This window comes from Bufo gargarizans, chromosome 8, assembly GCF_014858855.1.
Source record: "Bufo gargarizans isolate SCDJY-AF-19 chromosome 8, ASM1485885v1, whole genome shotgun sequence".
Classification (NCBI taxonomy): Eukaryota; Metazoa; Chordata; class Amphibia; order Anura; family Bufonidae; genus Bufo; species Bufo gargarizans.
The window spans coordinates 157,506,810-157,533,175 of record NC_058087.1 but is presented as its reverse complement, the minus strand read 5'-3'; the positions used below and the strand labels follow the sequence as shown (position 1 = coordinate 157,533,175).

Here is a 26,366-nt window from a genome sequence, read left to right as displayed (position 1 = left end):
TGATTCTAAAGACTATGCCTCATGCGACCATTGCTGCCACACCATGTGCTGTATACTGCCAAGGTCAGCGATTGCTGCAACCAATCTAATCTCTCAGGTATAGGGGGACATCATTGCTGCAGCCAGAAGAGGATATCACGGCTGGAGGTTCAGAGCTGCGACGGGGATGAGCCTCCCTAGCGTAACCCGCAATGCTAGGAAGGCTTGTCCCCTTTGCGGCCTGCTATTGGCTGCCCCCCACCCCAATCTCCAGATGTTTTGATCCAAGCAATGGGAAGATGCAGCGGCGTCCGTGTGGGGATTAAGGGGGAAGCAGGTGCCGGGGAGCGGAGTAAGTATAATCTATACGAGGTGCCTGGGTCATTGAGAGGGAGATTTCATTATAGGGGATGGATAACCCCTTTAAAGGCCACAGGCAGAGGAGCATATCTTATGTGGATCAGATTTTGTCATCTATCAATTCTGATTTGCCAGATTTCACCCTTTGCAAGTCAATTTACATCTGGAAAGCTGTCAAAGGGGTTGTCTGAGTTCTTAATATGGATGGTCACCCTCAGGATAGGTCATCAGTATGTGATCGGTGGGTGTCCGAGGCCTGGCAAACCTGCTGATGAGCCGATTGAAGAGGCTGTGGCACTCCAATGAGCATCACAACCTCCTCACAGCTTACCAAGCACAGTACCGTCCGTTGGAGTTGCAGCTCTGCCCCATTCAATTCAATGGGACAGAGCTGCCCCTAGGCCATGTTACCGATGAACACGACATTTCTGGTCTTAGGGTGCATTCACACGACTATGTATTTTGTAAAAAAACACAGATCAACAAAAAATACGGATGATGTCCGTGTGACATCCATGTTGCATCAGTTTTTGGGCGGATCCATTGTAACCATGCCTATCCTTGTCCGCAAAAAGGCCAAGAATAGGAAATGTTCTCTCTTTTCTGCGAGGCGACGGAACGGACATGCTGATGCCCATATTTTTTGCAGCCCCATTGAAATAAATCAGTCCGTATCCTATCCGCAAAATATGAGGATCAGTTACGGACCAAAAATACAGTTGTGTGAATGCACCCTTATGATCATGAGGATAGGTCATCTGTATTAAACACTTGGACAACTCTGGGCTGCATTGCTGGGTAAAGGGATTATTTTCTAGTATCTGGCTAAATAGAGGCAGTGGAATAAACCACCCCAAACTCACCCATTCAATCCCCTGTGCCAGCACTGCCGCTCTGGTCCCTGACAGTCCTGCAGCAACTTCGGCACAAACTTCATTCAAGCTGCAGCCAATCACTGGCCTCAGTCAAGCTCTGTACATGCACAAATGACTGCTGAGGCCAATGATGGCTGCAACAGTCACAATGGTGAATGCAATGTCATCACAAAAGGACTAGAGCTGCCGGGTAGGTTGAGCAGTTGAGTTTAGGTTATTTTATACCATTTCCTCCTCTTAAGGTCGTTTTACATGGACCGATAAGACCAATTATCAGGGATGAGAACTTGTAGAAACACTTGTTTACAATAACTAGTCTGTGTTGGGCCATGTTTACAGTTGCGTTCGCCATTCCGGTAGCTAATTACAGCATGCAGTGGTATTTGCCCGGCTGAAACAAGGCATTTAGTCAATGGGCATCCAGCGGTACACAGTCATGTCCAGCAATGGCGGGTATGGCGAGATCCTGTAGCCTGATCCTCTGTTGGATCAGACATCAGATTCCCTTAGCTACTGTGAACATTGCCTTAGGGTGCTGCGACACGTTGCAGCTGTGCTGCATTTTTAGCTGTGCGTCGTACGCTGCTATCTCCAGAACTCCCATTTAAACAAATGGAGCGGCTGCGTGCAATTCCGGCCAGCCACTCAGTCTATTTCAGGGGGGCTCTATGTGGCCCCCGGTCTCATGATCACTGGGGGTCTCAGCGGTAGAACCCTCAATGATCTAATAGTGGATAATGTTCTATAACCAGAATACTCCTTTAAAGGGATTTTACCCCTATAACCTAAACATATGCTCATGTCCGAAGTAATAATAAGAATCCTAAGCTGGCCTTATTATACTTCACTGTGGCTCTATTTGCCCAAAAAACTCACTTAAGGTGCCCAAGGGGAGTCCGTTAATACAGGGTGCCCGGCCGCACCCCTCGCCATCCGGTGCCCAGCGCCGCCTCCGCAATCCTATCCGTCCCTCTGCCAGATACCGCGCCTGCGCACTAGGCTCAGCCTGATGCGCCGCAGACTCCTGGCAGCGGCTTCGTTGAGCGAAGTGCGCATGCGCATCAGGCATATCCTACAGGGTGGCGATAAATCAGTGACTCTCAGCCTATTGAAGGGGTACTCTGCTCTTATTTAAAGCCTTCTGTGACCCCCACCACTCCAGAGAATTAGAGGTAATCTATCACAAGGAATCTCACTGGTAAACCAGCACAGTGTCTTGTAAAGCAAGCTCAGTTGAATGCAATGATACATTTCAGTTCATTGCTTCATTCTGGAGAAAAGGTACTGCTCAGTCATATGAGAAGTTAAGCGCACCAAGGGAGGGATCAAGCAGCTCTGTGCACCAGTGTTCCTCCTGCTTCCACTTCCAGCCCCTCCCCTTTTCTTGAGTGACAGGGTCGGGTTCCTGCATAGTCATCTTGCCTGGCCCTGTCAATTGACAGGAAAGGGGGGGGGCTGGAACAGGAAACAGGAGGAGCAAGTTTGCTTGGGCCCACCCTCTGTGCACCTAAAAGGGACACGGTCACCTGGATTTCACTTACTGAGCTATTAACATCACATCAGTCTCCACGATTTACATAAAAATACTAGTATTACTGTCCTGTGTCTTGTAATTTCTCTATAAAATCACTTTTATTAATATGTTAATTACCTTGATAAGGAGCCCAGGGGCTGTCCCCTCTGGTGGTTTGAGACCAGCACCGCCCCACTGCTAATATATTCACTGCTCATCGCCGACATAATGTGTTTGTTGCGCCCGAAATCTCGCACATTTCCGGGCGCAACAAACACATTATGTTGGCGATGAGCAGTGAATATATTAGCAGTGGGGCGGTGCTGGTCTCAAACCACCAGAGGGACAGCCCCTGGGCTCCTTATCAAGGTAATTAACATTAATAAAAGCGATTTTATAGAGAAATTACAAGACACGGGGCAGTAAGACTAGTAAATCGTGGAGACTGATGTGATGTTAATCGCTCAGTGAAATCCAGGTGACCGTGTCCCTTTAACTTCTTATTTGCATATGGATTAAAACTACCTTTTCTCCAGGATGACGCGACGGATCACTAAGTGAAAGATATCGCTACATTCAATTAGCATTGGAGGTGATTTATCAAAGAAAATTTTGTTGTGCGGGCATCTAAAAAGTCACTACTTTTTAATGCGAAAAACTGACGTAAACCATCTTGATAAATGACCCCCATTGTGTCTGGTAAACAATACTCTGGGGGAAGACTTAATAAAAAGGGCTGGGCAACCTTTCTATAGTGATGGTTTATCCTTAGGATGGGCCATCACTAGCTGCTGAGGTGAAGCACCACCACGGGAAGATGGCAGCGGAACTACACAGTGCCACCAACCTCGTAGTGGAGGGAGATGGGTACTATAGCGCTGCTCCCAATTAGTGGCAGTAGCACTGCAGTCACAGGCACCTTCCACTACAATGCAGTTTATTTCCGGTGCCGATGACCATCACTTAAAAAATGCTGGACAAACCCTTTAAGAGGATGCAGAACTGGTGTAATTCGAAATGTTCCCTGTAAAGTGACGCTCGCAGCTGTGCAGGGACAAAAAATAAAGGGGCCGCAGTGCTACAGCCCCTTCACTCTAGGCATTGGCCCCCACAGATCAGGCGCAACGGTGTATTCTAGCAACTACTGTACAATCATCCCTTTTAGGGCTCATGCACACGACTGTAGGCCATCCGTGCCCGAGTTAGAGCGCAAACAGCGGGTTCGCAATATACAGGCACCGGCCGTGTGAATGCCGTATCACTAATTTACTTCAATTGGGTCTGCAATCCTCAAAGTACGAAGCGCACCGCAATGACATGTCCTATCTTTTGCCGTATATTGTGAATTCACACAGCCGGCGCACTTGCATTGTGGACCGTAATTTGCAGCCCACAGGATGGGCGGTCCAGGGGCAAGTGAATGAGCTCTAATAGAAAGGTAGAGGGATCACTGATCTATAATATACACTTCAGACCTCATAGTCTGGTCGGGGTTCCCAAATACACAGCAGTAAGAACCGTCACTATTACAACAGAGATGGCCACCTGAATTAAACTTTAATCCCTTAGCGTCAAGTGAGGTGCACAGGAAGGGTATGGAGTGCACCCAGAAGCCCAGCCCGCTGTATACAGTGCGGACTGTGTTATATGGGTGACACTCGCCCGCAATCTCCAGTATCAGAAACAATGCCAATCCCTTAGACGCCGTGGTTAATAGTGACCACGGCACCTAAACGGTTAGATATAGGGAGTCATTTTTTTTACATTCTGTGAAAGTATTAAAACAAAAAAATAAAAATGTCAATTTATCACGACAACTGTACTGACCCGCAAAATCAAGTTCCTACATCATCTTTACTGTACAGCGATTGCTGTGAAAATAACACCTAAAAAAACTAGTTTCTCCGTACATTATATAATACAGGGGCATTCCTGCCAAATAAAGTATTACAAAAGGGATACGCTAATGGGTTATAATGGTAAACAAGTTTATACTCACCTCATTGATCCCCCGCCGCGGCCATGCTGACAGTTCTGGGGTCTCCACTGCTCCCTACTTCCTGCTGACCCAACAGGAATTACCTGGGAATCACTGGATGAGGAAGGTGAGCTGGAACTGGAGAGCAGCAGGACCCGGGCACCGACAGAACAGCGGCGGACTGGTAAGAAAAATACAAGATGGTTTTTCTTTTACATCTGTATCCCACCGCAAGCCTTTATTTGGCTGGAATACCGCTTTAAATCCTGCCACTAAAAATGCAACTCCTCCCGAAAAACAAGGAAAAGCCCTCATGAGCTATTCCAATGGGAAAATCCTACAAGTTATGGCTTCAGGAAAACCTGGCTGACGTGCAGAGGGATTGTCTGAGATTTTGATGGGCTATCCTCAGGATAGGCCATCAAATTAGACTGGTGGGTATCTGACCCCCGGCATCCCCGCCAATCAGCTGTTTTAAGCAACCATGACGGTCCGATGAGCGCTGCGGCCTCTAAGGCTTGTGAAGTCATCTTCATCAGTCAAGTGAATAGGGCTGGGCTGCAATACCAAGCACAGCCACTATATGATGTAACGGCGCTGTGCACAGCAAGTCGTGAGGAGTGACCGTCGGGGTGTCAGACCCCTGCCGATCCTGAGGAGAGGAAATCAATATTAAACATCTGGAAGACCCTTTTAAAGATGCTGAGCAGAACAGTCCACACATCCAGTAGGAAATAGCATTAGGGCCCTTATACACAGATGGAGGATCGGGATGATTATTGGAAAAGAACATTCGTACAAACGCTCATTACCGATAACCGGCCCATGGAAATGAGCTGCCGATCACCCAACAGATGTCACCAAAAATCCTTGTCTGCAGAACATCGCCCTGTGCATACAGGGATATGCTGCCAACACTATGCAGAGTGGATGGAGGGTGAACTGTTTAAAGGGAACCTGTAGTACCTTATTGCAGCCTGTAGCGCAATTATACAGGTGTCTGTGTCTTACAGTGTCCCTGCAATACCGGCGCCTGCGCATTGTTCCATTCCGCTATGAGGTATTGTTTAAAAGCTCAATGCTCAGAAATCCGTACACAACATTCAATCAACCGGCAGTGAAGGAATCGGGCATCCTATCAAACGCTATGGGGAGGTGAAGGGGGCGCGCTAGACTTCAGGCGAGAAGGCCGCTGCCCCCTTGACTTCAAGACTATGGTTTACATAGCGTGGCCCGTTGAATAAGTCTTTTTACAGACTTTTGCCGCATTGCACAGAAAAGACACAGACCCTTTATAATCATACTACAGGCTGCCATACGGTACTGCTGGCGGTGTAATATGCATTTTCTAGGCGACAGGTTCTTTTTAAATAAAGATTGATCCCCACACCTATTCACTTGGTATCGGGATGTGAGAAAGGCCCTTTAAGGATACTTTCACACTAGCGTTTTTCTTTTCCGGCACAGAGTTCCGTCCTAGGGGCTCTATACCGGAAAATAACGGATCAGTTTTATCCCCATACAATGGAGAGCAATCCGCTCAGGATTTCTTCAGTTCAGTCTTTTCAGGACAGAGATAATACAGCAGCATGCTGCGGTTTTATCTCCGGCCCAAAAAACTGAACACTTGCCTGAATGCTGGATTGGTCCTTCCGGTCTGCGCATGCGGATGACACTGGAAATACGGATCCGGCAATCCAATGCACGTGTAAGACGGATCAGGATCCTGATCAGTCTTACAAATGCCATCAGTTGGCATACGTTTTGCCGGATCCGGCAGGCAGTTCTGGTGACGGAAGTGCTTGCCGGATCACTCTGCGCAAGTGTGAAAGTAGCCTAAGCGAGTGCCGATCACCTTATCGCAGTCTATTCCCGTCACAGGACCCTTAGGCAAAATTATAGAATGAATCACCCGTCTACACCAAGCAGGGGTCCGGGGATCTCCTATGTTAGGGCTGGGAGTCACTGGGACCCCATCAGAATTACTTCTACAGACTACAGGGCGGATTGTGCGGCCGCCATGGGACTAGGCTCTCATTCAACTGGACCGCACTAAAGGGTATGTTCAGTTTCTGCAAATCATTTCCATTGACTTCAACGGGAAGCCTGTTTGTTAATTGACAAGGTGCTGTTTGTTTTCCACGGTGTTCATTCTTGGTGCGTATTGCTCATCGCTTCCACATCCGAAACGTCCCCTTGAAGTGGACAGAATCAATAACCACGTCATAGTGCGCCAAGAAAAAGCGTGTCGGTAGAAAAACTGCACCCAAGAAACCATGAGGAATCCTGAAGCAGATTCCAAATTATTTTCTCAGCACACAAAACTGTGGACATTCCCCAAAACTGAGAGACCTGAGGCAGGCTGAAGGAGGCCCCTTACACTACAGGGGCACATTGTATGAGGTGCCTAGGAGGTACCTGCAGCTGGCATGCACCCCCTGCCCCGCGTACATCCTGCAGGAACTTTACATGTGTCTTTTACTCAATTTTACTATGTAGAGAGGTGGCAGGGACACCAGGGTGGGCACAGCTGTACATGTATGGCGATAACCATACGTATGACGCCACCCTGTACCCATACGCATGGCAGTTACCCTACACCTGTATGAAGATGCCTCCCTACACCCACATGTATGATGAAGCCACAGTGTACCTATAACTATGGTGATGTCACTCTACACATGAATAAAGATGTCACCTTGTAACCATACCTATCTTGCCACCCTGTACCCATATGCATGATGATGCCACAGTGTACCCATACCTATGGTGATGCCATCCTGTACACATCCCCTCCCCCAGCCGGGTGATCATGACTCTGCACGATGATGCTGACAAACAGTGTCATCCCTGAAGGGCACATGGCCGGGTAACCCTTCTGCTGCCGTGTATAAGGCAGAGCCGGCAATGGCCTGTGATCCCCACAGACGGGTCATTACTGTGTGCGGCGGGTGTCTAGTGATGGGTAGCAGGATAGCGGGCACTACAGGAGGGGTGAGGTACAGCGGGCACTACAGGAGGGGTGAGGTACAGCGGGCACTACAGGAGGGGTGAGGTACAGCGGGCACTACAGGAGGGGTGAGGTACAGCGGGCACTACAGGAGGGGTGAGGTACAGCGGGCACTACAGGAGGGGTGAGGTACAGCGGGCACTACAGGAGGGGTGAGGTACCGCGGGCACTACAGGAGGGGTGAGGTACCGCGGGCACTACAGGAGGGGTGAGGTACCGCGGGCACTACAGGAGGGGTGAGGTACACCGTACCGCGGGCACTACAGGAGGGGTGAGGTACACCGTACCGCGGGCACTACAGGAGGGGTGAGGTACACCGTACCGCGGGCACTACAGGAGGGGTGAGGTACACCGTACCGCGGGCACTACAGGAGGGGTGAGGTACACCGTACCGCGGGCACTACAGGAGGGGTGAGGTACACCGTACCGCGGGCACTACAGGAGGGGTGAGGTACACCGTACCGCGGGCACTACAGGAGGGGTGAGGTACACCGTACCGCGGGCACTACAGGAGGGGTGAGGTACACCGTACCGCGGGCACTACAGGAGGGGTGAGGTACACCGTACCGCGGGCACTACAGGAGGGGTTAGGTACACCGTACCGCGGGCACTACAGGAGGGGTGAGGTACACCGTACCGCAGGCACTACAGGAGGGGTGAGGTACACCGTACCACGGGCACTACAGGAGGGGTGAGGTACACCGTACCGCGGGCACTACAGGAGGGGTGAGGTACACCGTACCGCGGGCACTACAGGAGGGGTGAGGTACACCGTACCGCGGGCACTACAGGAGGGGTGAGGTACACCGTACCGCGGGCACTACAGGAGGGGTGAGGTACACCGTACCGCGGGCACTACAGGAGGGGTGAGGTACACCGTACCGCGGGCACTACAGGAGGGGTGAGGTACACCGTACCGCGGGCACTACAGGAGGGGTGAGGTACACCGTACCGCGGGCACTACAGGAGGGGTGAGGTACACCGTACCGCGGGCACTACAGGAGGGGTGAGGTACACCGTACAGCGGGCACTACAGGAGGGGTGAGGTACACCGTACAGCGGGCACTACAGGAGGGGTGAGGTACACCGTACCCCGGGCACTACAGGAGGGGTGAGGTACACCATACCCCGGGCACTACAGGAGGGGTGAGGTACACCGTACCCCGGGCACTACAGGAGGGGTGAGGTACACTACAGGAGGGGTGAGGTACTACAGCGGGCACTACAGGAGGGGTGAGGTACTACAGCGGGCGCTACAGGAGGGGTGAGGTACTACAGCGGGCACTACAGGAGGGGCACAATGGCCGTCACACAAAGCTCATGCTGTACCTTCCATCTCCATGTCCTCGGGCTCACTGAGCTGCTGCTCCCCGGGCTTCGGCTGCTGTTGTTGCTGCTGCTGGTGGTGGTTCATCTCTCTGGCTTCGGCCTCTGAGGCCTCGATCGGTCCTGCTCGCTGCGCCGGCGTAGATTTGGGCTGAAGGCCCGGTTGGGATGGGGCGGAGAGCGGCCTCGGCAGGGCCTGCGCAGCGGCTGCAGCCTGGGCCTTTCCCGCGGGCGCCTGCAGATGAGCGGAAGGAGGGAGAGCGGAGGGAGCCGGCGGCAGGGATACGCGCACGTATTTGCTCGCTATTCGCCCAATTTCGGCGCCTTTGAAGGGGTAGGCGCAGGGGATGCTGCTCCCCGGGGGCCCTCAGCGGCCGGTGAAGTGACACACGCTGCACGGAGTCCGGGGAACCGTCACTGGGCCTCGCAGCTGCAGGCCGCGGCCAGCTCTTGTGCTGCGCTCAGCTCTTGCCCCTCTGCTCATTGGGTAGATGAGAGCACAGCCGGTGCAGCGGGAGCTCTGCGGCCTGACCCTCTCCGGGAGCGCCCGCGTCTCATGTAACCCGCTGCTGTCAACCACAGTGCGGCCGAGCCCCGGGCCGCTTCTTTCCCGAGTGCAGGGCGGGAGCAGCCGGCAGCCACCGTCACCGAGAACCCCTTCTCCTGTCCCCTTTGGTGCTTTGCTCTTTCCCTCTCCTCAGCCTGTGTGTGGAGACGCCAGGCTCTCAAAATGGCGGCTCAGTGAAATGTCACATCCGCATGGGGCAGCGTGAGAGGAGGAGGGAGGGGAGGCGGGGGAGATAATCAAAGCGTGAGCCCGCCACATCCCTCCTCCTCCTCCTCCTCCATCCCTCTCCCCTCCCGGCTGTGGTGTGGAGGGTCCATATTACATGGCACACTGCATGGTATTGCTGCCATCACTCATGACAGGGCTCACCCTGCGCCCAAAGTGGGGTCTGTGGTATTACTGGCACATCATCCCCCAGGGGGGCTCCATCCATGAGGAGGGGCAGCTTCCCCTGGGGACCGATGGACACCTATGTCTGCAGGGTCACTACCCGGTTTAGTGGATGGCGCTAGTTCATTTTTAACCTCAGTTTACAGCAGCGGTTCTCATCCTTTTCATGCCAAGTACCCCCTACAACAGGTTCCCACCGACTACCCCCAAAGAAGCGAACAATGGTAAATGTTAACCCAGTAAAGTTATTCTCCCACCGCTGTCATGGGCGCTGTTCTAAACCCATGTCAGCAGATCTTTCAGATGAATAGCGCAGCATGCAGCACTAACCTTCCTGGCAAAATGGCAGACAACGTATTAGGACCCATGATTAAATTAAAATTACATTCCGCACTACCAAACATACAGGAGAAGCCAGCACCACATACTTGTTACATCCAGTGATGTCTCATATAGATGTTCTCTTTCCTCATCTTCTCCATTCGGACAGACCACCATGATGGCCTCTTTTAGCCATGTATCATCTCTGCTGAGTTTGTCCCACCTTGTGAACACCCCATCCTGCCACCATCAATACAGTGCCTGCTGTGGTCCCCAATAATATACTGCAGAAAAAGATGATCTTCCAGAAAATGCTAGTATCACACAGATACGGCCTCCTTCATTATTGCCATTCAGTGCTCTCAAAAATAACTGCCCAGCAAATAGTGCCACAAACACAGCATTCCCCAAAAATAATTGTGCTTAAAGGGGTTCTGCACTTTGTTTAAACTGATGATCTATCCTCTGGATAGATCATCAGCATCTGATCGGCGGGGATCCAACACCCAGGACCCTCACCAATCAGCTGTTTGAGAAGGCAGCGGCGCTCCAGCAGCGCCGCGACCTTCTCACTGTTTACCGCTGGCCCAGTGACATCACGACTAGAATCGGTGGCCTGGGCGGGGCTAAGCTTCGTTCACTTGAATGGAGCTTAGCCCCGCCCAGACCAGTTGATACAAGTCGTGACCTGCGGCAAACAGTGAGAAGGCCACGCCGCTGCCTTCTCAAACAGCTGATCGATGGGGGTCCCGGGTGTCGGACCCCCGCCGATCAGATGCTGATGAGCTATCCAGAGGATAGATCATCAGTTTAAACAAAGTGCAGAACCCCTTTAAGCTGATACTGTGCCAGGGTGCACACAGCAACAGTGCTCCTACGAGTCCCACCTATAGTAATAATTTTCTCCCAGAGTCCCCATACAGTGCACCTATTAGTAATAATTTCACCCTTCATGCCCATACTAGTAATCATATTCCCTATAGTCCCCCAGTAATAATAAAAACCCACCATAATGCCCCAGGTAGAAGTAGTGCCCACCATAATGCCCCAATAGTAATAATGACTGTCTATAGTGCCCCAGTAGTGCTAATGCCTAATAGTGCCCCAGTAATAGTAAAGCCCACCACAGTATCCCTAATAGTATTAAAGCCCCAGTAGTCCTAAAGCCAACCATAATGCCCTCCAGTAGTTTTAAATCTCTCACAGTAGTAAATATGACCTCTAATAGTGCCCCCAGTAGTACTAATACCCCCTAAAGCACCCCCAGTAGTAATGACTCTCACCATAATACCCCCTAGTAGTATGTACTAGAAGTAATAAAGCCCCCTATAGTGCTCTCGGTAGTAATGGATCTGCAAAAACGCTTCAGTTACAATAATACAACCGCATGCATCCGTCATGAACGGATCCAGTTGTATTATGTGTTCTATAGCCATGACGGATCCGCCATGAACACCATTGAAAGTCAATGGGGGACGGATCCGTTTTCTATTGTATCAGAGAAAACGGAACCGTCCCCATTGACTTACATTGTGTGCCAGGACGGATGGCAGCGTTTTGGAGTCCGTCTCCAGAGCGGAATGGAGACTGAACGGAGTCAAACTGATGCATTCTGAGCGGATCCTTTTCCTTTCAGAATGGATTAGGGCAAAACTGATCCGTTTTGGACCGCTTGTGAGAGCCCTGAAACGGATCTCACAAACGGAAAGCCAAAACGCCAGTGTGAAAGTAGCCTAAGACGTATAGCACGCTGACCTATACAAGTCAATGAGGTCACATACACCTCTGTTTTTTCGTGGATACATGTGCTTGATCCAAGAATCTTGCTGTGTAGGTCTTATTGTCTGTTTTTGGTGGATGAGAATAGTTGCTTTTCGAGGATACGCTTTTTTGAGGACCAAAGGCCATGTGTATGAAGCCTGATTCACACGAGTGAAACACGGTGTATGTGTCGGCCGCATCTCCAGGACCAACCATGGCTCCCCAAACTGACTGAATCATACTGTTTTATGATAGAGTCAGTTGCCATCATCATGTGAGTACAGTGCAATAGACCCACAATCAGATTCGCATTACGGACAAGGATAGGACTGTTCTATTAGGGGCCAGCTGTTCCGTTCCACAAAATACGGAATGCACACGGACGTCATCCGTATTTTTGCGGGCCACAAAATACATACGGTCGTGTGCATGAGCCCTAACTGATTGAAATAACTGATCAAATAACTGAAGTGTGAAGTCAGCCTTAGGGCTCATGCACATGACTGTATGTATTTTGAATTCCGCAAAAACGGATTTGCAAAAAATACGGATGACGTCCGTGTGCATTCTGTATTTTGCGGAACGGAACAGCTGGCCCCTAATAGAACAGTATTATCCTTGTTCATAATACGGACAATAATAGGACATGTTCTATTTTTTTGCGTAACGGAAATACAGACATATGGAAACGGAATGCACATGGAGTAACTTTCGTTTTTTTTGCGGACCCATTGAAATGAATGGTTCCGTATATGGTCTGTAAGAAAAATGGAACGGACACGGAAAGAAAATACGTTTGAGTGCACGAGGCCTTCGAGCTCATGCACATGACCGTATTTATTTTGCGGTCCGCAAAAAATACGGATGACATCCGCATGCATTCCGTATTTTGTGAAACGGAACAGCTGGCCCTTCATAGAACAATACTATCCTCGTCCGTAATGGGGACAATAATAGGACATGTTCTTTTTTTTTGCGGAATGGAAATACGGACATACGGAAACTAAATGCACACGGAGTAACTTCCGTTTTTTGCTGACCCATTGAAGTGAATGGTTGCACATACGGTCCGCAAAAAAAAACGGAACGGACACGGAAAGAAAATACGTTTGTTTGCATGAGCCCTTACTGTTGGAAATAACTCATCAAATAACTGAAGTGTGAACTCAATCTTAGACCGTTTTTCGGGTCTGCATTCGAGCCACAGTTTTTGCGGCTCGGGTGCGGACCCATTCACTTAAATGGGGCCGCAAAAGATGCGGACAGCACTCCGTGTGCTGTCCGCATCCTTTGCTCCGTTCCGTGGCCCCGCAAAAAAATATAGCATGTCCTATTCTTGTTCGTTTTGCGGACAAGAATAGGCATTTCTTCAATGGGCCGCCCGCACTAATATACATGGTGGGTACAGGAAGTTTATGTACGGAAATTGACCTGCAGTGCGGATTTTGAAATCCGCAGCATGTCTGTTTTTTGTGTGGATTTTCAGCGCAGATTTTACTCTTTGCCATACAAAGGTTGAGATCTGGGATAAATCCACTTCAAAATCTGCATGCGTTGGGACCACATCCATCTGGTCTAGGACAACTTATATGGCAAGGAATTGTATGGAGCTGTGGCCGAACAAGTATGTACACCTTTGTATGGAGCTTTCAGGTTGCTTAATCTGTACGATGTAATGAAGTAAACATCCATGTCTTATGATCTTGGGTGCTGGGAATTGATATCATTTTTCTTGCGTTTTAATACTGAAAAAAAAAGTTGCACCATATTCCTATACCCCTATAACTTTTTTTGTAGTTATGTGTACGAGGCTGTGTGAAGGCTCATTTTTTGCGGGACAATCTGTACTTTTCAGTCATACAAATTTGAAGTGTGTGCGACTTTTTGATCCCTTTATTTTTTTTTAAAGTCTTTATTTATCATTTTGAAAAGTAATCATTCAACAGTTCACTAAACCAAATGCACACAAATCAGTATGAGATTACAACAGCCACTTGATATGTTAGACAGATTACACAAAATTCTTGTCAGTGTAATTCCTTCCAGCCATTATTCTCGCTGTTGCTTCCTAGTAATTGTATTATGAGTTTTGACGCCATTCACTCACACATATACACCACCTCGGCGCCGCAGGACTCCCACCTTCCATTAGATTGTCAATGTTCTAGCAGCCAGCCACAAACCCCAAATTTCTCCGGGCTGCCTCTAGCAAGATATGTCATTTTATACATTGGCAAAGCCTCTTCTATAAGTTGCATCCAATGTTGGACTGATGGGACTTTAGGGGGCTTTCAGTTCAACAGGATAGACTTCCTAGCATAGAACATTAGAAGTAGATATAGCATCTTAGAGTATTTGGTCTGCATCAAATCATCCACCAGTCCTAACAAGCTGTTTTCCAGGGAGCTTACCGCCAGCAACCCTAACTTCAAATTCAGGAACTCATGGATGTCTGACCAGAATTCTGCAATTTTCGGGCACTCCCAGATCATGTGAATTAGAGTGCCAACTTCTCTATTACATCTAGTACATAACGAGCTGTTAAGTCAACGCATCCGCTCTAGTCTGGCTGGGGTTAAATAAACTATGTATCCACTTCACTTGTATCAGCTGATCCATGGCACTTATGACTGTATTCCTCCAGTTATGTATAAGCTCCTTCTCATGCCTATCTTCTAATCTCAGAATTTCCTTCTGCCACCTTGTCAATGCCCTGGTCAACAGGGAAGGCTAGTTGGGAGATAACAATTTTTTCAATCTCTCCATATTCTATCTTGACTCTGCCACTTCCGAGTTGTTCTACACAGGCGTGCCTTAATTGGAAGTATCTAAGGAGGCTATTCCGAGGTATGCCAAATTCCTCCTTTAGAAGTAAGACACCTAACTGGATATTTACCCATTCTATACAGAACATTTATCAGAGCCTCATATGATCCTAAGAGTGCTGCTTCCAGCACTATAGCTGGATTATTGGCATCTGCCCTTACTTTACAGCTTGCATATGTCAATTGGACGGCACAATAATATCTATACATATCCGGCAGAGCCAAACCACCCCTAGTATATGGCGCCTTCAAGGTTTCCCTGGCCAATCTGGGTTGCGTGTTCGCCCAGAGGATTGGAGCCAGTAGTTTGTCGATTGCCACAAAGTGAGATTTCTGAAGAACAACTGGCACCGCCCTATATACATATACATAAAGAAGTTTAGGTAGAATTATCATTTTGAAAATGTTAATACGCCCTACTAAAGATAGAGGAAGAGTTTCCCATGCTTTCAGTTTTCGGGTAATAATGTTAATGTTAATATGTTAAGTGGGATGAATTGCTGTATATCTTTATCTATTATAATTCCCAGATATTTAAAGTGGTCAACCACCAATAACTTGGTGTCACCACCAGACATCTGAGAAGCTCTGACAGATGCCTTTCAGAACCTCCTCCTTGAGCTTCCTTTGTTTTGCTTTCAGTTCCTCATCTCGTTAGCCTCTCTCAGCTGTCATGTAGTTGTACTGATTGCATCCCTTTAAATTCCTCCCCATAGTGCATTAGTGTGCAGTTTATAGTTCTTCCTGGAGTGTGTGTGCATGCTGATCCTACTTCCCAGTCTTCTACAAGATAAGTGTTGTGCATTCATTTGTGATTTTCTGGTTGCTGGATCCCAGGTGACCCTGACTCCCTCCGTATCTAGTGTAGGGAGCCGGTGGTCGTGTCCCCTCACTATTATAGGGTGTTCAGGTGTTATACAGCCGAGGTACGAGGATATGCGATCATCCACCATTGGGGTGTTCGCATAGGCTGAGCAGTCAGGGAGAGTGCCAGGTCTGATGCAGGGGTCTCCCTTTTTGTTCCTTAGTTTTGGATCCAGTGAGTCGTATATTCATTTTGTGTTGTCTTGTTTCCTGTACACCTTCCGTGACATTATAAACCACCAAAACCGTCTCAAGCATGGATCCGGTTTCACTTTTGACTGAACGCTTCCAGGGTCTTTCATTGGAGGTAGCTGATCTCCGTAAGACTCTTTCTCAGTTTCAAGTGACCGGTTCAGCTTGCGTTCATGGAGTTTGTTCTGAGCCTAAGATCTCGCTCCCGGATACGTTCTGCGGGGGTAGTGAGAATTTTGTGCGTTTTAGAGAGGCTTGCAAACTCCATTTTCGCCTTCTTCCCCATTCCTCTGGTGATGAGGAACGGAGGGTGGGGATCATTATATCGCTGCTCAGGGGTAACGCTCAGTCGTGGGCCTTTTCGCTGCCGGTGGGGGCACGGCCCCTCCGTTCAGTGGATGAATTCTTTTTAGCCCTGGGTCAGATATATGATGATCCGGATCGTATTGCTTTGGCTGAGTCTAGACTACGTCTGTTATGCCAGGGTAAACAATCCGCAGAGATATACTGCTCAGAATTTCGGAGATGGGCAGCTGATACTGGTTGGAATGATGCTGCACTCCGAAGTCAATTTTGCCATGGTCTTTCAGAGGGATTGAAAGATGCATTTGCCTTTCATGAGAGGCCTACTTCCTTGGACTCTGCTATGTCTCGGGCCGTTCGTATTGACAGGCGTCTTAGAGAGAGAGGAGAGATCACTCCTTCCTGTCATGCTCAATCCCAGGACAGTGCAGCAGTCTCTCTCTGTGCGCAGGGGTCTCAGTCGCTGTCAACCCCTTCTGAGCAGGAGCCCATGCAGCTGGGGTTGATTGCCTCTGACAATAGAAGATTCAGCCCGCATGGGAAGGTTTGTTTTTGTTGTGGAGGTATAAATCATTTGGCAAATGTTTGTCCCTCTAGGAGATTCAGGCAGTTTTTTGGGAGTAATAAAGAAACAAAAAGGAAAAAATCCTTAAAAAATGTTCCATCTGTTACCATTGGCAGGGTTGAGGCGGAAATTGAAGGTTTTCCGTTTGCTTGTAGTTCCCGTTTTGTCCTGCCTGCCAGGGTGGCGCTAGAGAGCAAGAACATTTTTTGTGAGATTTTTGTAGATAGTGGAGCAGCTGTCAATCTCATTGATAATCAATTTGCGATAACTCATGGTTTCCAGGTATGCACTTTGGGAAAGGATATTCCTGTTTTTGCTATTGATTCCGCTCCACTTTCTCAGAAATCATTAAAGGGCATAGTTCACAATATCCGTTTAATTGTGAGTGATGCTCATGTTGAGGATGTGTCATGTTTCGTCCTTAGCGGATTGCCTACTCCTCTAGTGTTGGGGCTACCCTGGCTCACTAAACATAACCCCACCATTGATTGGCAAGCGAGGCAAATAAATGGTTGGAGTGACTTTTGCAGAGAGAATTGCCTCACGACATCTGTTTCTGAGGTTTCTACTAAGACTGTACCATCCTTTCTCTCTGAATTTTCAGATGTCTTCTCTGAGAGTGGAGTTCAGGATTTGCCCCCGCACAGGGAGTACGATTGCCCTATTAATCTCATCCCAGGCGCCAAGCTGCCTAAATCTCGTTTATACAATCTCTCCCAACCTGAAAGGGTCACTATGCGTGCTTATATCTCTGAGAGTCTGAGAAAAGGACACATACGACCCTCGAAGTCACCTGTTGCCGCAGATTTTTTCTTTGTTAAGAAAAAAGATGGTTCTTTAAGACCTTGTCTGGATTTCAGGGAGCTGAACAGTATCACAATTCGTGACCCTTATCTGCTTCCTCTGATCCCGGACCTGTTTAACCAGATTGTTGGGGCTAAAGTTTTTTCCAAATTAGATCTAAGAGGGGCATACAACCTGGTCAGGGTCAGAGAAGGAGACGAATGGAAGACGGCCTTCAATACCCCTGAGGGCCATTTTGAGAATTTGGTTATGCCTTTTGGTTTGATGAATGCTCCAGCTGTTTTTCAGCATTTTGTGAACAGCATTTTTTATCATTTAATGGGGAAATTTGTATTAGTGTATTTGGATGACATTTTGATTTTTTCTCCTGATTTCAAAACTCATAAGGAACACTTACGTCAGGTCTTGCTCATCCTGCGGGAGAATAAATTGTACGCGAAACTGGAAAAATGTGTGTTTGCGGTTCCAGAAATTCAATTTCTGGGGTTTCTTCTCTCCGCTTCTGGTTTTCGCATGGACCCCGAGAAGGTCCGCGCTGTGCTTGAGTGGGAGCTTCCTGAGAATCAGAAGGCGCTGATGCGTTTTTTGGGCTTTGGCAATTATTACAGGAAGTTTATTTTGAATTATTCCTCTGTTGTTAAACCACTCACTGATATGACCAGAAAGGGGGTAGATTTTTCTTCCTGGTCGGTAGAGGCGCGTAAGGCCTTTTCTAATATCAAGGAGAGTTTTGCTTCCGCTCCCATCTTGGTACAACCTGATATTTCTCTACCCTTCATAGTTGAGGTTGATGCTTCTGAGGTGGGTGTGGGTGCGGTATTGTCTCAGGGTTCCTCTCCTGCCAAATGGCGACCGTCTGCCTCCGCAGAGAGAAATTACGATGTGGGAGATAGGGAGTTGTTGGCCATCAAGTTGGCTTTTGAGGAATGGCGCCATTGGTTAGAGGGAGCCAGACACCCTATTACCGTGTTTACTGACCATAAAAATCTAGCCTACTTGGAGTCAGCCAAGCGTCTGAACCCGAGACAGGCCAGATTGTCTTTGTTCTTTTCAAGGTTTAATTTTGTTGTCACGTTCCGCCCTGGGGTTAAGAATGTGAAGGCAGATGTCCTGTCACGTTGTTTTCCGGGAGGTGGGAATTTTGAAGACCCGGGTCCCATTTTGGCTGAAGGTGTGGTGGTCTCTGCTCTTTATCCTGAATTGGAGGCAGAGGTGCAGGTAGCCCAGTCAGAGGCTCCTGATCTTTGTCCTCCTGGGAGGTTGTTTGTGCCTCTCGCTTTAAGACACAAGATTTTTAAGGAACACCACGATACGGTCCTTGCTGGGCACCCGGGGGCAAGAGCCACAGTGGATCTCATCGCTCTGAGATTCTGGTGGCCTGCGCTTCGTAAGTCGGTTGAGGGTTTTGTGGCAGCCTGCGAGACCTGCGCTTGTGCCAAAGTCCCTCATTCACGGCCATAAGGTCCTCTCCTTCCCTTACCCATTCCTTCCCGTCCTTGGACACATCTGTCCATGGACTTCATAACGGACCTGCCTCGTTCCTCGGGGAAGACTGTGATTCTGGTGGTGGTGGACCGTTTTAGCAAAATGGTGCATTTCATCCCTTTTCCTGGCTTGCCCAATGCTAAGACGCTGGCGCAGGCATTTATTGATCACATTGTCAAATTGCATGGTATTCCTTCAGACATAGTCTCTGATAGGGGCACGCAGTTTGTTTCCAGATTCTGGAAGGCTTTCTGTTCTCGCTTGGGGGTTCGGTTGTCATTCTCTTCTGCTTTCCACCCGCAGTCGAATGGCCAGACAGAGCGCGTCAATCAGAATCTGGAGACATATCTGCGCTGTTTTGTGGCGGAGAATCAGGAGGATTGGTGTTCTTTTTTGTCCCTTGCTGAGTTTGCTTTAAATAACCGTCGTCAGGAGTCCTCTGATAAGTCACAATTTTTTGGTGCATATGGGTTTTATCCGCAGTTTGGGACATTCTCGGGAGAGGGGTCTTCTGGTTTACCTGATGAGGACAGATTCTCCTCGTCTTTGTCATCTATTTGGCAAAAGATTCAGGATAATCTAAAGAGCATGAGTGAGAGATATAAGCGTGTGGCGGATAAGAGACGTGTGCCTGGTCCGGACCTGAATGTTGGTGATCTGGTGTGGTTGTCTACTAAGAATATCAAATTGAAGGTTCCCTCCTGGAAGTTGGGTCCTAAGTTTATTGGGCCTTACAAAATCTTGTCTGTCATCAATCCTGTTGCCTACCGTCTTGATCTTCCTCAGACTTGGAAGATGCATAATGTTTTTCATAAGTCCTTATTAAAACCTTATGTCCAACCCATTGTACCCTCGTCTTTGCCTCCTCCTCCGATTATGGTTGATGGTAATCTTGAATTTCAGGTCTCTAGGATTGTGGATTCTCGTGTTGTCCGCGGTTCTCTCCAGTACCTCGTTCATTGGGAGGGTTATGGTCCTGAGGAGAGGATGTGGGTCCCAGTGACGGACATTAAGGCCACTCATCTCATCAGGGCTTTCCATAGGTCTCATCCTGAGAAGGTGGGCTCTGAGTGTCCGGAGTCCACTCGTAGAAGGAGGGGTACTGTCACCACCAGACATCTGAGAAGCTCTGACAGATGCCTTTCAGAACCTCCTCCTTGAGCTTCCTTTGTTTTGCTTTCAGTTCCTCATCTCGTTAGCCTCTCTCAGCTGTCATGTAGTTGTACTGATTGCATCCCTTTAAATTCCTCCCCATAGTGAATTAGTGTGCGGTTTATAGTTCTTCCTGGAGTGTGTGTGCATGCTGATCCTGTGACGAACTGGACCGCCGCATCCACAATACGTCACCAAACCGTCACAGCGCCCCTAGCGGTCAATCCGCAAACAGGCCTCCCAGCCACTTTCAGCACACCGACAGTCTAACTTGAGTCCGTACAGTCGATAGGCTGAAAGCGCAGGGAGTGGACCTCCGACCGACCGCAAGTAAGCGTGCGACGAACTGCGACCGGAACTACACACAGGGTAGTTTAACTGCCACCACCTCACAATTTATGGGAGCGAGGAACCCACTATCTAGATAACACAACCGAGTAGCTTTCCCTTCGGAGAGGCTAGGGTAAGTTTTTGCAGTGTTTGAAAACAGGCATATGGCTAGAGAAATGACTTGGAGGTCATTTATTATATATCTATCTACAATACAAATTATCACGATGCACAGTAATTATTAACACAATAATCAAGGAAAGTATAGTCCAATAAACAAAAGGGAGAAAAGAAAGAAAATACTTAGTTTCCGCAGAAAAGATGTCCGTTGGTGAAATAGTCCGTTGCAGGGGTAAAGTCCAAGAAGCCTTTGTCCAGTGTAATATGCCTACAGCCCACGGGTTCTCTGGCTGAGGCCCTCTTTAAGTGTTGTTAAAAGTGGAGAACTCCTTTAGCAGATTCTAGGTCTTTGTTATAAAGGGTCCCAGAAACAAGGCGGGAAATTGAGAGTCCGCCTGCTGGGCAGGCTGTATTCCTGAGGTGAATGTCAGTTCTGAAATATGGCATGTGCCATATCGTGGGATGTCTCCGCTGTACACAAGTAACAAGCACATATTCACATTCCCCACAAAATATGGAGTTCAGGGATACCAAATATTACTATTATAACTGGTTCTATGATGGGGTAACACCATAACTTTACCTGGGTACATCTTAGAGTTATGTTTGTCCTATGTAAACGTCCAGTGAATTCTGAGTGACACGATGATGTAATTTTTACGTCCGTAAGATGCATGGTCTCTCTTAAAAAGGTAAAAATCATATCTCAGATTCATGTTGCAATCTGGGAAACCTTGGTGCCGGCCTGTCTGCAGCAAGTCAGCTTACAGACCCTTATAGCAGCGACACCATATGGCTCCCCCCCAGGTGCAGTCTTCACACCTAGCTGTGATATCTCCTCAGGAAGGGAAGTTCTTTTGTCCACCTGAGGAAGCCAGCTGTAATTGCGTTATCTGCTGGGCATCTATTGACTGACTTGAACAAAAGGACTATGTTGTTCTCTGGGTACAACAGAAGGACAGAAGGAGACGCTCTGAATAATCAAATTGTAGGTTCTGGGGCCTAGGGAAATAATTACTGTTTAATAGACTTACTGTTCAATAAGGCAGAGTAATATTGATAATATTGGGAGGACAGTTCAATATTCTCGCGGATCATCCGTGACAGATCCTACTTCCCAGTCTTCTACAAGATAAGTGTTGTGCATTCATTTGTGATTTTCTGTTTGCTGGATCCCAGGTGACCCTGACTCCCTCCGTATCTAGTGTAGGGAGCCGGTGGTCGTGTCCCCTCACTATTATAGGGTGTTCAGGTGTTATACAGCCGAGGTACTAGGATATGCGATCATCTACCATTGGGATTTTCGCATAGGCTGAGCAGTCAGGGAGAGTGCCAGGTCTGATGCAGGGGTCTCCCTTTTTGTTCCTTAGTTTTGGATCCAGTGAGTCGTATATTCATTTTGTGTTGTCTTGTTTCCTGTACACCTTCCGTGACACTTGGACCTGGGCGATATTGGACTCCCTTCCTCTCAGTCAACCAGATAGAGCACCGACTTGGCCCAATTAACCTTCAGACCGGAGAATCCCCCATAATCATTCACTGCCTCCAAAAGCGCTTATAGCGACCCACCTGTGTGTCCCAAGTATGCCAGAATGTCATCTGCATATAAGGATAACTCCTCAGTTATCCCTGTGATGTTCCAACCTTCTATACAATTACAGCATTACTAATGCAAATATCAGTGGAAATAGAGGGCATCCCTGCCGTGTACCTCTAATTTGTGGTGAACGGTTCTGCCAGATATCCATTTACTCAGGCTGTGGGTCGTCAGTATAAGAGTCGCACCCATTGCAAAATGTTCCCTGGGAACCCAAATCTTTCCAAAATCTCCAATAGAAAGATCCATTCTACCGAATCTAATGAGGCTATGGCTCTATTGCCCATGATATCATGTTTAATCTGTATGTTGTGTGACACAGTGAGGGGTTGTGTCTGGCAAGGCAGGTATTTTCCTCCCAGCATGTGCGGCTAAGCTGGCTTCCAACCAGGTCAGGTCAAATACCGGACCTGAGTTTTAATCCCGGTCTGGGTTTTGGCAGCATCTGGCTGTCCTTAAATAGGCAGCTGGGCTCAGCAGAGATGTCTCTGTTTTTGGGATCTGAGGCTTTGTGCCTTACTGGAGGGCTGAGAGCCGCACGCTGGGGAAATAGGACCCCTAAAGCCAGCTGTGGACTACTGGAGGCAGAACTGCAAGCAAGGTGACTTGTGTTATATGAACTTTCCATTGTGTGTAAATTAACACCAAGACTGCAAAGTTATGTGCTGTTTTGTGCAATTGCCTCAAGTGCTAATAAACACGGACTTTTTGAGTTAAGAATTTCGTATTTTGCCTCTGTTCTGCGCCCGCTTACCCTAACTACCAGAGCGAAGCCCCACAATTGGTGTAGGATGCGGGCAAGAGCAGTGAGGCCGGTGTGAATGCTGATATTTTTGGTTTCTACATTTTTCAGGTAAGTTTGTATGTCATAGATTAAATCAGCTATATTACAACCAGTGCCCCACGACATAAATGGAAGCTGTTGTGAAGGCCCCTTATGGAGGCTAATCTGCAGCAGCGACGACGACATCAAAACCTACCTGGCAAAGTACGAGAAAGTGGCCATCAGGGAAAAGCTACCCCGTGACCAGTGGGCTGAGGCCATCTCTCCATCCCTGGCATCCGAATTCCAGCTGGTGTATTTCGACTTGATGGAAGATCAAGCGGCCGACTACCAAAAAGTAAAAGGTGAGATTTTGGCAAGACTGGGGGTGAATGTGTTGGTCCAGGCCCAGCGGGTACTATTGAACAGTTGGTGGTCCCCAAGGCTTATCGCAAGCTTGTGTTAGATCTAGCCCACCAACACATTCTTGGGGGTCACCTGGGGCTTCAGAAAACTCAGGATCGGATTCTACAGCGGTTTTACTGGCCCAGCATATTCAAAAAAGTGAAAGAGTTTTGTAAGTCTTGCCCGACCTTCCAGATAACTAGCCCCCAGCCACATTTCCGTAGTCCTGTAGTATCTCTCCCGATTATCGAAGTACCATTTGACGAATAGCCATGGACCTCATAGGCCCATTACCGAAGTCCGCCAGAGGGCATGAACACATCTTAGTCATTCTAGACTTTTAACCCGGGTGATCCGGTTTTGGTTCTGGTGCTGGCAGGGGCCCTACGAGGTACTCGAGAAAATTGGAGATGTAAACTACAAGGTACACCAGCCAGGGTGGCAAAAGCCAGAGCAGGTTTACCATATGAATTTACTCAAACCGTGGAAAGATAGGGAAACCTGTACAGAAGACAGTCCGCGCCGGGTTTTCTAGGAGAAGAGGTATCGGCCCTCTGTCTGATGCAAGAGAGGCGGCTGCCACATTAAAAATTGCTGACAGCCTCTCCTCTATACACAGTCAGGAGGCCAGGGAGTTTGTTAGTCGGAACACGGATGTGTTCTCGGACCTCCCTGGATTCACTTCCATAATCCAGCATGACATTGTCACTGAGCCTCAGGCAAAAGTCTGATTAAAATCATACCGGGTACCCGAGGCTCGGTGACAAACCATATTGGAGGAGGTGCAGCTAATGTTGCAGCTAGACGTCATTGAGTAGTCAAAAAGTGAATGGGCCAGTCCTATAGTATTGATACCCAAGCCGGACGGGACATTGCGGTTTTGTAACGACTTTCAAAAACTTAACGAGGTTCCAAATTCGATGCGTATCCCATGCCCCGGGTGGATGAGCTCATCGAGAGGTTAGGACAAGCCCGGTATTTTTCTGTTTTGGATCTCACGAAAGGGTACTGGCAGGTGCCCTTAACGGAGGCCGCCAAAGAGAAAACTGCCTTCATCATGCCTGAGGAGCTGTATCAATATAAGGTCTTACCCTTTGGTCTGCATGGCGCCCCCGCCAATTTTCAGCGACTAATGAACATTGTGCTTCGTCCACATCATCGGTACGCTTCGGCTTACCTGGACGATATTGTCATCCATAGTACCGACTGGGAAAGTCACCTACCCAAAGTGCAGGCTGTAGTGGACTCCCTTCGTAAAGCTGGCCTAACCGCTAACCCAAAAAAATGTGCGATAGGGTTAGAAAGTCTAAGTACCTGGGGTATGTCATTGGACGCAGAGTCATCAAACCCCAAGTGAACAAAATCGAGGCGATAGGGTATTGGCCCCGACTATTGTTGAGCGAGCATGCTCGGCCAAATACCAGCTATGTGCTTAAGCGCAATGCTCAAGTCTCCTCCCCGCACATTTTGCCGCTACTAAGCAGCCAATAAACGTTCAGAGTACTGCCCTCACTGTAATGCCAGTAGCCATGCTGGCTACTGGCATTACAGTGATTGGCTGGCCGAAACACATCATCGGGTGCTATATATCATCAGGGAGTGCTGAGGATAGGAAGGGACAGAGAGTGTAGGGAGTGTAATCGAATATTATAAGTGTACAAAAACGTTTCAGAGACCCAAAAGTCCTTGTAAGGACTATTGTGTGCGACAGCAGCAATATATTTTTGTAGCGCAACCTGCGCTAAATTGCTGTGTTAGGGAGAGCTGTGCATAGGAAGGGACAGCAGCAATATATATTTTTAGCGCATCCTGCACTAAATACTGTGTAATAGGCCGCTGCGTACAGTTAAATTATCCGCGCCACATCTCCTGTTTAAAGTCTGCGCATCCCTAAAATATCAGTGACATCCAGTGCACTTTTTCCGTAGACGGTGTCCCCTGCAGACTGTTAAATTATCCACTCCACATCTCCTGTTTAAAGCGTGCGAATCCCTAAAATATCAGTGACATCCAGTGCACTTTTTCTGTAGACGGTGTCCCCTGCGGAACGTTTAATTATCCACACCACATCTCCTGTCTAAAGTGTGTGCATGCCTGTGCAGTTTTTCAGTAGACGGTGTCCGCTGCGGACTGTTAAATTATCCGCGCCACATCTCCTGTCTAAAGTGTGCACATCCCTAAAATATCAGTGATATCCAGTGCAGTTTTTCCGTAGACGGTGTCCCCTGCGGACAGTTAAATTACTCGCGCCACATCTCCTGTCTAAAGTGTGCACATACCTAAAATATCAGTGACATCCAGTGCAGTTTTTCAGTAGACAGTGTTCGCTGTGGACTGTTAAATTATTCGTGCCACATCTCCTGTTTAAAATGTGCGCATCCCTAAAATATCAGTGACATCCAGTGCACTTTTTCTGTAGACGGTGTCCTCTTCTGACAGTGACCTGACCAGGCCCACATTTGTTGTGTAATGTGTGCGCTTCTAAAAATTTTCTGTGACATAACATTTAATTTTTCAATAGACGGTGTCCTCTTCTGACAGTCGGGAGTGGGTAATTTGTGCGCCCCCCGCTTGCCTTCCTTGGATGTGGTAGCCGTTTCTCAGGCTCCCTCTCCGGAATCGATCACTGATTCCCCGTTACCCATGGTTACCATGTTAGGCGCATAAAAGAACATCGAAAGTTGATAGGGCAGACATCCAAATGGATCATCGACGCCACTGAGACGTGCGATCAGGCAGAAGTTATCTAGAGTCAACAAAGCGGCAGCAGGCCCTCGCCAATAATGTTTGCGATGGTCAGTTCACCTGCAGGCCCTAAACCATAATTTTTTCGATGGTCAGCTAAGCAGCAGGCACTCTCCCATAAGAGTCTGGTCAACA

General features: G+C 48.4%; 1 protein-coding gene across 1 annotated transcript in view; it reads right to left on the bottom strand.

Moving 5' to 3' along the window:
• Positions 1-9,793, bottom strand: part of USP7 (ubiquitin specific peptidase 7) — a 58,672-nt gene extending 48,879 nt beyond the window's left edge. Inside the window, exon 1 of the mRNA XM_044302580.1 lies at positions 9,045-9,793. Within this exon, the coding sequence (XP_044158515.1) occupies positions 9,045-9,129 (85 nt within the window). The 5' untranslated portion in view covers positions 9,130-9,793. The remainder of the gene's footprint in view (positions 1-9,044) is intronic.
• Positions 9,794-26,366: the final 16,573 nt, after the last annotated feature.